This window comes from Thermobia domestica, chromosome 2 (assembly GCF_964235325.1).
Source record: "Thermobia domestica chromosome 2, izTheDome1.hap1.1, whole genome shotgun sequence".
NCBI lineage: Eukaryota > Metazoa > Arthropoda > Insecta > Zygentoma > Lepismatidae > Thermobia > Thermobia domestica.
In genome coordinates, this window is record NC_137455.1 from 67,480,689 (window position 1) to 67,494,246 (window position 13,558).

Sequence of the window (13,558 nt, forward strand, 5' to 3'; positions counted from 1 at the left end):
AGGCCTGTAAAACTGCAAATTTGGAAAATTTCTTAATTAATTTCTCGTTGAGGCAAAGCTCTTCAAACATCCAGTCGCTGTCTCTTAGTCTCGTGGCCCTTGGATTGCAGGTACAATAACATATCATAGCTGGGAATCGACCGAGTGCTCCGGTACCTGTAAAAATTATAAACTTACCGCAAGAGTGAAAATTTGGAGACACGACTCCGTCAGAGACATTGTGTCAATTTAGTAATAAAAGAAGCCGCAAAAACATCCACAGTGCATAATATAATGTGTATCTGACCGCGCGTACTCCAGCGCATGCACAGACATTTGGCAACACTGTACTGATGTCTGCCACTCGTGATATCAACGTGCTCTGAGCAGTGGCTCCACAGTTCGTCGCAAGTGGCGGAAGGGAAGCGAGTGAGGGTCTGTTTCGCTGCTAAAACTGAACGAGACGGCGGAGAGGAAAGAAAAAACACGTCGAATGATGTTTGAGCATCGAATTTATGTTTATAAATACGAGTGTTTGTCATGTTTTGACTGTTTTTCTGTGTGTAGTGAAATTGTAAAGCATTAATGGAGTGTTTGTTCATGTATTCTTTGGGCGTTTCATGTTGACGTGAGCGTTTTGTTTTGTAGTATCTTTCTAATATACAATTCAACTTCTAGAAAATAATAAAAAGAAAAGTGTATAGTTGACACGTATCAAATAAATGTTTATATGTTGTCCGTGGACTCGGCAGTGCGAAATAGAACCCAAGAAGTGAGGATTATGCACATACTTTTATAACTAGTGAAATGTGAAGATCAATTACTTGTGTAATAATAAAGAATATTTATGTATATAATGCTGATTAATAGTGTTTATAAGCAAACCGGCGAACAGTGTAACAATCCTGTGGCAAAGAATGTTCAACTAATTTGTATGTGATGTCATTGAATTATAGTATGTGAAGTGGTAACGCAACTTAAAAATACAACAATTAAAATTATCAACAATAACAACAGTGGATTGATCATTTTATCCCCCCCGCAGACAACAGACGTTCGAATGTCACGAAGAAAGCAGAGTAATCCTAAACCGCTAAAACGTAAGTAAACAAGCTGTATGTTTCATATTTTTCCTAATTTTTGTTTCATAACATTTTTGTTAAGGCTGCTATGTGTTGGACAAGGTTTAGAAACAAATTTTGCGGAATTCGTATGTCACTTTTTTCCCCTCTCCGATTGGCGGGCGTGTTCAGCGCGAACGCATGCCTTATGTCGGTCGCTCAGCGCGCGTTATTTTGTTTTGGCCAAGAACGTTCAATACAGAGGTCATGCGTATCGCTGGATTAAGTATTATTGGTATTATTGTTTGTATTATTAGTACTATATATTGAATGACTGGACGACAACACAATTTCTACGAACAGATAATTAAATTTGTTTACATGATTTTATTGAAAATAAGATTGGCGCCTACTTGTCACGTGATTAACATGTAATGTGTTATTTCAATCGTAATTACAGTATGTTTATAGTATTTTAACCAACTTACAGATAAGACTCACAGGGCAGTTTACATTCGATTGCTAGCAATGCACAGTCACTCGATGGAAAAGAACGTGCGGGATAAACGACCAGGTCTTCCCAACAGGGAACAGCAATATTAGTCATACTTAAGGACGAGGAATTGTTTTGCTTGATAAATATTTGATAAGAACCTTGCGTCCACCAGAAGCGAAAAATTATATGAGAACCGGCCTCGAGCACATGCATGAATAAAAATATATGAAAATACAGTACTTTGTTTTTCGGAGTTAACCGGAATTCCACATTGATTCTATTTTATTTTAATTTAGAAAAAAATTCGTTTTACACGCAGCAATTTTGATAAATTCGTACGATATAGCTATATGATGGAAAAATCCGTTGGATTTATTTTCAACAGTTGAAGTGGGTACTGAGGATAATTTGAAATTAAGCCTAGGTTATTGAAGAGCGAATAAGCTATCTCAGTTAATACATTTTCACCAGTTGCGCATTCATAGGGGTGGTCCCCCGGGTCCTGACCCTAGACCCAAGGGCGCCGATTTCTCTGTAAATTTGGGGGGGGGGGCATTCAGATGCAGAAGGTATATATATGAGGATTTTAAGACAAATTGCATTCAAATTATGCCGAATATTGTATATTCATAAATACTATAGGGGGACCACATGAACTTGAGGGGGGGCGAACCCCCTTGGCCCCCCAGGATCGGCGCCCTTGCCTAGACCAGCACTAGACCTAACTCAACATACATTTGTGCACTTTCTCAATAAAACTATACTTGTATAACGAAATGATTGGTGTAGCATGAAAATTTGATCTTACATATTTCATCTGTACTCATTCTCTTACAAAAACAATCTAGTTCTATCATTTTTTTAAAACTGAAAATATAGGTGGAATATTTTACAATTACTTATCGTCTTTTCGGGTGCAAAATAATAACCGTTCAATACTACATAGACGTAGTGGCAGCTGTCGAAGTGAGACGGTGAAGTGGTATGCCATACCGCCTCTGGTTTTTTCAGTGATGAAGGCATACCATCACTGGAGATCAATAGATGCTAAATACCTTGAATAAATCCATTTTATACACAGCAATTGACGAGTAGCTTTCCACGCAAATGATTTTATTGTTTATGTAGAAATATTTTTTTAGTTGACAACCCAGACATGTTTTATATCATTTTCCTACTTTTTGTTTTTAAAATGAGGTGTTTTCAAAGAAATCAATCTAGATTATATTTTGATGTGCCATATTGAATTTTTTTTTAATTATATATATGCGTTGTCTTGCCTTAATGCATATAAATGTCATATTTTGAGCATGGGCGGATTTAGGGGTTGTCTGCTGTGGGGGTCAGATTTTCCGGGGGTTTGAATTACCGCTGAGTCAAGTGAGGGGTCCGGGAGTTTTTCCACAGGAAATTGTTAATGTAAAACTCTGTTTTTGAAAATTTTTCGTGTATAATTCTCTATAATAAAACATAAGGGGATTTTTTTTTTATTTTTTCATAAAATTGTTGGTGGGGGATCAAAGTCTTTCCATGTCTTCCCCAGTAACTACAGAGAAACTCTCCAATGGTTTTCAGTCATGTAAATAGAAAGGCTATCTTTTAGGCAACATATCCTTACTGTATTTCAACATTTAGATAGCTGGTATGTCGAGTCAAAATCGTAATAAATCATACCGCCTCTGTTTTTTTTCCACTTCGAACACTGCGTAGTGGCTTGTATTATTGAGCCCCCCCCCAAACCTTGGGTCCCTCTCAACAAAAATTTCTGGGTACACGCCTGATTTTCACAGGGTCATAGTTTAATTTGGTTAAGTGCTTAGGAGGATATTTCTTTTGGATGTCTTTCTGAACTCTGGCTTACCAAATTATCATAAATGACAGGGACATCATTTGGGGCTTCAGGTGCCACAATTTTCTCCCTGCCAAAATATGAAATTACATTGCTGAGAAGCGCCGAAACGAAGTTTTGAGTTGGAGGGGGAAAGAGAAGAGAAAATATTTTGTGGATCTTAATTATTGGCAAATCTTGGTTGTCATTTGATATTCGATTTTACATTTTATAAATACCGGTAGTTAATTCTATCGTCTAGGTAAGAAAGAGGAGGAGTGATGCCTCTTCTTAAAAAGTTTTCACCTAATAACAAGGAAGTCCAACCCGCAATTAACCACGTGCTAGTTGTTATTCAATCTATAATGTTCTACTCCAACTTAACCATAACGTGTATCGATATAAACATTGCACATACTTCTATAGGTTGTGTTGAGAGAAACTTCTCTATCTGTAGAGACTTAAGCTGTACTTTCCTTGATTTTTGTCCTCCCGTGCATTCTCAATAAAGAAAAAAAGGAAAATGTCTAGGATTGTCCAGACGAGACGAGACAGAACTTTCCCATGACAAATAGATACCGTTAAAAAAAAAAAGACACTACACACCAATGGCGGCGATTAAACGTTAAAAGTGAGGGAGCAAGACCTGATCTGAATTTGTATATCAATGTTAGTTTTTCTGGTTGTTTCTAACACTGTGACAAAAGGTTGTATAAGTAATAGGATACTATCGTTTTTCAGTTAAAATAGTGTATATCGTATTTCATATTTTATTAAGTAAATTGACAAGAGCAACGCAAGTAGGTACAACCCCTTTGTACTCGTAAACAACGAAAGTGAAAGAAGAGATTTAATTCCTTGCTTATGGACATCTTAAAATTCTATCTGGAAAATTGTGTGATCAGAATATTTAAAAAACAAATTTGCGAAACAAATAAATAGAAAGGATAATATTAATCAAAGTAATGAATAAAAAATGAGGCTTATTTTGTAGAAGCTATATTGAATCTGGGAATTAATGAACAACTTATATTTTTAATTCGATATATGCCATTAAATGTATGTTATTACTCCTAGAAAATAAAAAAACAGTAAACACTACTTTCATATGCTACATTTAAAGAAATACGCAATTGCAATATTAATTGCTTTGAATTGCAATTAAAACGCAATTCCTGTAGCTTTCTTAACTTCACGGGAAGACAAATTACCAATACGTACTCATGCAACGGCAAATATTATATGGCACCATTTCTTTTTAGAACCAGTAATATATACTAAAACTTTACATTTCCAAATGAAACGATATACATTAAGGGGTTCCTTCAAAACAGTGGGGGCACCTTCCCCCTCATGCCCCTGCTACACACACATGTTTTCAAGACGAGACAGTCTCAACTGTTCTCTTGCAGGCAACCTTGAGTTCGAATCCCAGCATTAACCTTAGCGCTGAAAAGGAACCTTAGACTGTAGTCACACAATCAATTTTGATTGAAAAGAAGAGTCTTCTGTATTTAGTTCAGTCAAAAGTTTTCATTTTTGTCGCTTCATTTTGACTAGTTGTGGCGTGTCCTAATTTAATTTCTTTTCAAAAGCAAAATCTGACGTACAGTATGTGGCATCTTTGCGCAAGTCTCTAGTAGTACGCATGTCGTGGGTTGGCCATCTCTTCTTTATATATATACGTGATTTTCCACAGTGATTTACATTTTTTATGTGTGTTATTACTACGTTTGTATTTCCACATATAAGCTAATGATGAGAAAATATGGCTGATATGTTTGTTTTCTTTTTTAAAAATAATAAATATGTTCATATGTTTAGTGAGCAACACGAGAAGGCAGAATTTTACTTTGCAGCAGGTGAAGTAGAAGAATGAAGACAGGAAAAACAAATCCCCACCCCTTCCCCAGCCAATAGAAAAAGCCAGTGAGCGAATTTCGGGGGAGATGCCAGGGATTCACCCTGACAAGGATGTATCCCTTCTGGAGAAGAAAAATTTCATTCTTGGCAGGGTAGTTTATCCCTTTAGAATTTTCCCCAATGGTCATGAAGATAAAACAGAGAACAATTTTTATTTTCTGTAGGAAAAGAAAACTTTCAAGTAATTCACTACCGTTGAATTGCTTTTTTGTTTCCTGAGACTGGTTTCATAAAAGTTTCTTAAAAATGTTTAAATTTTTTGACATAAAGTGTACAATGAAGTAAGAATTACTTTATATATATATATATATATATATATATATATATATATATATATATATATATATATATATATATATATATATAAGGAATGGCCAATTCCGGAATTTTTACTTTCTGGAATCCGGGAAATAAAATCGGAAATATTCCGGATTTCGAAAAAAATACGGAATTTTTCTGAATTTTGGATTTTTCTAAATTCCGGATTTTTTTTTCCAAATTCCAAATTTTTTCCAAATTTCGGTAAAGTGAAATTTCCGATTCCGCAAAATTTTTTTGTCCATCCCTAATATATATGTAGTGTATGTGCGTATGTGATAGCTGAATTTCATGAAATATATAGGCTTATAGGTAAAATTCGTCGTCTATGGGAAAAACATTCAGTTTGCACACTGGAAGAAATTAGAATCTAGCAAGAAACTAGAAATAGAAAAAAATTAGGCTACTTACATCAAAATATTGTCCCCTTATGGTTCATTTTCCTCCTGGATGAAAATGTCTGAATTCAAATTTGGAAGAGTGTAAAAATTCTGTTCCATAATGATGCAAGTCGATTGACGAGGAATTGACATTAACATACTTTAAAAAATGTAAAGTAAGTTTAATATTGTTAAAATAAATTGTAAATAGTAATTTTGGCTAATGTCTATAACTGTCAAATTTATTCAGTAATGAAAATGCAATTGTGAACTCATGTTGTTGTACAGGAGACGGCTGATGAATATTATTTAAAAGTCAACGGTTACTTTGTTTGATAGTACTGAGTATCAGCACTAGAACGCAATAGCATTTGAACTAGTCCTTTATTTTTCAGTTATAAAAGATGAAGAAAATATGAAAAACTGCGGAAATCCGTAGATCATCTTGTAAGAAAACACTCATAACATGTTATATTTGTTTACATAAATTCTCAACAACAGAATGTCATAAGAGTGAACTATTTCCTAGATAAAAACTTGGATATTTACTTTTTTTGTTTAATACATTAAAGACAGTGGTGTTACCTGATCTTTCCTGAGCGAGTGTACGACCGCAAAAAGCAGAGTTGAAATCGGCAGCAAGCAGTTATATGAGGAAATTTATCTCCAGTTTTAATGTTGAAGAAGTAAATTTCGAGTGTTAATGCTGAAAGAAAATATTTCCGAAAACCCATTATGAATTTTTTACTTTTTTAATTTTCAAATCCTTTTTTTTTTTTTTTTTTTTTTTTTTTTGTTCAGGAAAATATTTCTAAATTAACGGTGTTGGAAACGTGGACCATCTTTATTTTTAGCCTATTGGTTTAGGTAGGGAATTATTGTTTTGTTTTGTTTGAAATGAACTACAAGTTTAATGATTTGATTTGACTGATTTCTTTTTCAAATATTTAAGTGTCTTTTGCCTCGTAAACATAAAATTTTAAAATTTACAATTTAATAATTAATATTCAAATTTAATTTAACTTATAAGCAGCTAAATATAAAGTCATAGGTAGAATCATCGGATAAGACTCAAGCTTTTTTCTTTTTTGTTTAGCATGTTGTCTCAAATAAACTTAATATAAGTTTTTATTGTCACATCTGCTTCATGGATAAGAGATGTGAATGTCTATCACTCGATTGAAGTTATTCAACACTACACAGAAAAAAAAAGAGGTGTTTAAACAAAATGACTACTGCAGTATTATGGTGTGTAACTTGTATGTTTTTGAACACCAAAGAAATTGTCTTCCGAACGATGTAAGTGTAAAACTGCCTTGTTTCGTTATTTGGAGTCATTGCACTAAAAAGTAATGAACAACGTATTATTACACTAAATCCTAACACATAAGAACAACAGATGGCAGCACAGATGTAAATGTTATCAGACAATTCATAGGCTTATAAAACTATTTTTGTGATCGGTTACTATATGTTTAGTAAGTTGTTCATGACAGACCAAGAAATGTCTTTTGCTCGTGTATAAATACCAAATATACTACGTAAAGCTTTGCTCATAGCAAACAGTAAAAAGCAAATGCAAATTTCCACTGCCAGTTACTAGTTATTTGTGCTATACTCGGAAGACGAGGTCTTTGGTGTTGAAATAACACAGGTAACACGCTATAGTTGTAGTCATTTCAAGTTGTTTCAATACCTCAATTTTCGCTGTGTACTAATCTTTTACTAATAGTTTATTATTATTATTATTATTATTATTATTATTATTATTATTATTATTATTATTATTATTATTATTATTATTATTATTATTATTATTATTATTATTAGAGAAAAACGTTGTTAAATCCTCGCAGAGATTGCACCCCCCTATGTCGTGAAATTAATGATCAAGCCAGTGTTTACGAGTCCGATGTTTAAGTGTAAAATGAAAACAGCTGAATTAACGTATTAATGAAAATAGCTTAAAGTGGGGTCTCACATTCATTCTTTATTTCTTAATACTAAAATTCTTTTTACTTTCCACACGTTATTACTGATAGTAGAACTCGCACGTATTATGAAATATCACAATGTAAATAAAGTGCCAATATTGAGGCATTAATTTTAGTTACACGTTCACTGTATTATCCATCTGTCGTATAAGGAGGCTGTACTAAGCTCGTAATATTTATGTTTAGGGTTGCCGGCTTGAAGTGAAAGTAAGCCTGAAGATAGGTGGCATTTGTATAGTAGTTGGGGACACAAATTGGAAACTGAGGATTTGTGCATGTTATTATTGTATTTAACACATACAACTACTATTACAGTGAAACCTTGCAATAATGGACACTGATGGGACGTGATCATTTCTTTGATAATGAGAGGTGTCCATTGCAGAGAAATTAACACGAATTTGGATTACTCACTGCTTATGTGGTAACTGTATACAGTATGTAGTAAATATATTAATAATAAAAATTAATAGAGGCTAATATCGAAATATTATACTCATTCCATGAATTATTGGGAGGATGAGGGGAAAATCTCCCTTTGTAAAGAACAAGCAGTATCACTTGGGATGTTTATATGAGCATGTACTGCAAAATATAACCCCTGTGTAGTAATTTTGTCCTGAAGTCCGCCTGCAAATCATATCTCTTTGTAGAATTCCCTTAATTCGCTTGCTGAATGTATTAAAAGTATAAGCAACCGAATAAGAATATGCAGTATTATTATTAAAATTGAAAATATCTACAAAACTAACCAATCACACGACGGTTTATGAATTTCTTGGGGAAAAGTCTGCATTAGTGACCTGTCTTGTAATCCTGATGACACTTAATTTCTGATTGAAATTTGCTTCTAACTTCTGATCAGTTGAAGAGATCAACTGAAGATGCATTTTAAAATTGTAGAAAGTATTTTTTGTGCTAACTACATACAAAATGAAATGAAATGAAATCTTTCAGTTTAACGTCCCACGGTTATGCCTAAGGGAGTCCCATGATTAAGGTAAGTGAATGATGATGGAAAAATTGGTGGAATGATAATATGGGAGGAAACAGGAGTACACAGAGAAAACCCACGGACATGATGTTGTCCACCACAAGCTTACTTGATCGGGGATTGAACCAGGGACTCCGTGCACCAGAAGTAAACGCTCTTCCACAGGTGTCCCCTAAGTACATAAAAGCTGAGAATAATTCCTGTCTGTTACAAAGAAGTTGATAAATCGCTGAGGATAAAAGAAGTACGTCTGTTTCCATACAGAGAGTGTCCGTAAAAAGGAGGATTTACTGTCATAATAAAATGTATTTGCCAGCACATAAAAGTTTGTCCGTATTATGAAGATGTCCGTTAAGTGAGGCTTCACTGTACTAACTCTACTAATATTGTTAGAAACCAAACGTATGTAACTAAGTCCATGGTCTATAGAATCTGGACGTTTATTGTAATGCCACATTCACAAGGGCTCACCGTTGACTTATGTCCGCAACCAACTGAATCCAGTTTCTACTTTGAACTCCTATTTCTCTGAGATCCATTAATATTATCCTTCCATCTTCTCCTAGGTCTCCCTAATAATCTTTTTCCATTTGGGTTTCCACCTGAAATTTTGAAAGCATTTCTCCTTTCTTCCATTCTGTCTACATGACCTGTGCATCCTAGACTTAATGACCCCAGTGTTAGCTAAACAGTGTAAATTATGAAGATCCTCATTATGAAATTTCCGCTATTCCTATTCCCGTCCCTCTTGGGTCCCCAAAATTTCGGAGAACGACAAGAGAAAACTTTATCGTCTCGCCTCGTTTCGTAGGCAACGCTACTATAAACTCAGAAAATTTTTATTCTTTAAAACTTAATTATTTCCATATTTTTAAAAGAAGCATATTTATAAAATTAAAAAAGAGTTTCAGAGAATAATACTGTTTGAGAAGTACATTAACATGGCTTCTAGTGATAACCTAACAAAGGTTGGTATGTGTTTTTCGCATTTCTTATACCCACCTTCGCTAACACGCCCTCTTCTACGACCGCACTCCTATGCTACTGCGCGTGATCGCCAGCTTTACTCTGTTCTGAATTGGAATAGATAGAAAGCTAGACTACGTGGCAGCGTAATTTACGTTTAGCACGCACCAATTACAGCGCGACTCGTTATTGCTAAACTCCTGATAAGAGAGTAGTTGTTGAGCTGTTATTCCGACATGTTGACAAGACTCTTGTCTCGTCGTATTCTGACCCCGTATATCAATTTGACTCTATATTTGTAGTGTCTACGGATACTTTCACACCAGTGCCATACATATAAATCAAGATTTGAATGAATTTACATGTCTCTTGGCTTCTACGTACCAAAAAAACAGCTATTTCTGGATGTTTGTCTATCTGTGTGTTCCGATCTGGCCCAAAAGATTCTTCATGATTCCTTTTCGATTTTCTCTCCTATCCCTCAAAATAAGGATAGTTTACTGGATTTGGACAAAATGGTAATGCGATTTTCGTTACACACATTTAACGATCTTGAGTTTTTTTTTTTTTTATTATTTTTTTTTACAATTAACATTGCAATAACAACCCAACAGTATAGTATAAGTAATTTTTCTGGAAAAGATCCGGAAGGGGTGGTTCACCCTTGAGATGAATTTTGTTTCGGGCTGTTTTCTGAAGAATGATTCAGACGATTTTGTTCATATTTCGTAGTTAAATGTTTCATCAACAACACTTTAATATAGCGTAAATTATTTCTCACGATAATATTCATCTACTAATATGTGTGAGTTTTCTTTGGATGAAAGTTAAAAAAAAAAATCTATTATGCTTTTTCTGTGTATTTAATACATAAATATGTCCATGACGTGGTTGATGGACGTGATTTAATGTGAGAAATTCGGAGTGAAGAAGTTCAGTGTTTTGGACCGTATCTTTTATTTCGTATAAGCATTTCGGTTGGTTTTTGTGAGTAGAAACTGTTGACCACGCTTTTACCATTTCACTTTTACCGACTACTGATAAGAGTAGAATAGAAACTACAATAATGTATTAATTATGTTATTTTGAGTATGTACGTTGAAATCTGCATGAACTGAGAAAAAAATTCGTATGTGGCGTACGTAAAAACGTAGATTGCATGTTTGAATCCAGTAGTTTTTCGACTTAACGTACAGCAAACGTTATTTTATACGTACATTTTTTTTATATTTTCCATATACGTACTTTCCATATAAGTGTTCCGAATAAACTTACTTTAAGTACGAACGAAAGAATTGTATATAGACGGTCAGGATCTAGCATACAGATGGTCGTATGAAACATATAGTAGACGTATGTATGTAATATACGGAAGACTTTTAGATATCATACATCCTGCAACGTCATGATATAACATATAAGCGGAAAATGTATGTAGTATACGGATAATGTATGCTCCGTACTGTTTTTCGTAGTAAATATAAGGATTCCGTATATTTCTACAATATATAGCTATCCAGATAACGGATCGTTCTTAGTATGTGATGTCAGGATTTGGGGGACTACGGTAACTGCACAGAAGTAACCCGATGAACTAACCTAACGTCCATGTTATAGCGTTAACATTGCATAGTAGAAGAGCAATTAAATATACTGAAATGCAAGAACAGATATTAGATTTTACATGGAATATATTTGCTTTCCAGAATTATAACTATGTACGTATGTTTTGAATAAAAAGAAACACCCATGTGTTACTATAATTATATTGCAGTTATAATTCCCTTTAGGAATCATTTAAATTTATGTACCATGAAGTTGTTACGCCCATATTGGTACGTATGAGCCATTCTTAATGTAAAGTACGTGAAAATAAGTATAGAGTTTTAGTTTCTTTTTTTGCCATTTTGAAACAGTTTTCACCTAAGTTATTATGAACCATGAAATACTTTTTAAATTTTTTTTGTTCCTTTTCGTGTCTTTGTCCAAAATTCGCAACGAACATTAAAAACTAAAGGTGTTGTTGTTCTTTATCATGAAAATATGCAATATGTTGTTATATTAATCAGTAGATGGTAAAATTACCGTATTTTTTGAAAGAAAGAAAAGGAAAAATATAAAGCACGTTATTAGTTAGATTTAGATCGCATGCGTACGTTTATTTTTCCATTTTGTTTCTAAACACAAATTACATGTGCAGCTAACGTGAAAAACTTTTCTGTTATTGCTATTCTTACTTCCTTAAAAAAAATCGAATTTCATTTTTCTGTTATCTTACTAAGTTTCTGTCTTTTTGTTAAGTTGTGAATTGATGGAAAAACTGTATAATTTCAGAGAACAACGCATTATTTCAAATTTCGCAAATAAATAAAAATTGAGACGCACTACCCAAGACAACCCAAACTTAGAAGTAAATTTGTGCTAACACTACAAAACAGAATTTTTGCAAAACAGAATTCAGGTCCCTTGCTCAGACGCAAGATAGTCAGTTATGCTTCTGTTAAGGATTGCTTTCTTCTATTTTATATATGTATATAGATCTGAGGAAGTTTTATTTTATACTTCACGTGTTTCTCATACATATTACTGTATTTACCTTTGTATATACAAAGTATCTTAAATGATTACATGACACTAAACGGCTTGTGTTTTATCATATAGACATCCACACACATATATATACACAAACACTAACCTTTATGAAATATTAGGATTCGTGCCATAGGAAAACCGTTAGAATGGCTTTTAGCCTTATGGAGGGATATTAGCTAACGTGTGTGTAAGCGATAATCGCTCGGTTCTTGTATGTATGATATTCTTAATAATAATTTTCAATCTGTCCTTAATTTCAAGCTTTTTATGTGAATATAAGAGGAAAGAAACCAGGCCAAGTTAGCTTCTTTTCCAACTTCTTATACACTAGATTCTCGCTAATCCGGCCCTTAGTAATCCGTCTTCTCAGTAATCCGGATCCACATCTGGCATCTGCCGCATAACGTTACAACAATTTATCAACGATTATATTTGTTCATACTGTAGCTGCGGGGAAATACATACAGAACTATTGTGGCTTCCGTTTATTATTGCTTATAAAGCGGTTGGGTGATAATGCATGGCGATGTCAAGCATCTTCATTGTTTCAGCTGAAAATTTAAGACATGTTTCATAGTGAGTGAGAACCTACGTACAGACTTAAGCCTTAAGTTTCTGTATTTTTTCTGTTAAATTTGTATGTATGCTTATATTTAATAAAGTATAGTACTGTATGTGTTAAATTCAATTTGAGACACTCTCAATAATCCAGCACCCCTCTTTGCAAGAAATGGCCGGATTAGCGAGAGTATATTTAATTCAAGAGCTTATACAATAATATATAAGTATAAATAAATCTGGCAACGGATACAAATATGCAAATATGCTAGGGGTAGTGCCACAATTGAAATTTCAGCTACGTTTCCCCCAAATATTTCTAATTACTATCTTGTATTAAACAACCAAATGTTACTATATAAATTTTACATAATGTTCGTTGTTCGTACTTTTCAGTATCATTTATACATTTAAGAATGCATTCGTCCCCTATGTTTTGAACTACATAATACACAAAATATCATATACC

General features: G+C 33.7%; 1 protein-coding gene across 2 annotated transcripts in view; it reads left to right on the top strand.

Annotated features, from left to right (window-relative positions):
- Positions 1 to 361: 361 nt before the first annotated feature.
- The window catches only part of ush (Zinc finger protein ush), a 638,560-nt gene continuing 625,363 nt past the window's right edge, over positions 362 to 13,558 (top strand). For both annotated transcript variants that reach the window (XM_081741758.1, XM_081741762.1), the window contains exon 1: positions 362 to 1,079. In XM_081741758.1, the coding sequence (XP_081597884.1) occupies positions 1,040 to 1,079 (40 nt within the window). In that variant the 5' untranslated portion in view covers positions 362 to 1,039. The remainder of the gene's footprint in view (positions 1,080 to 13,558) is intronic.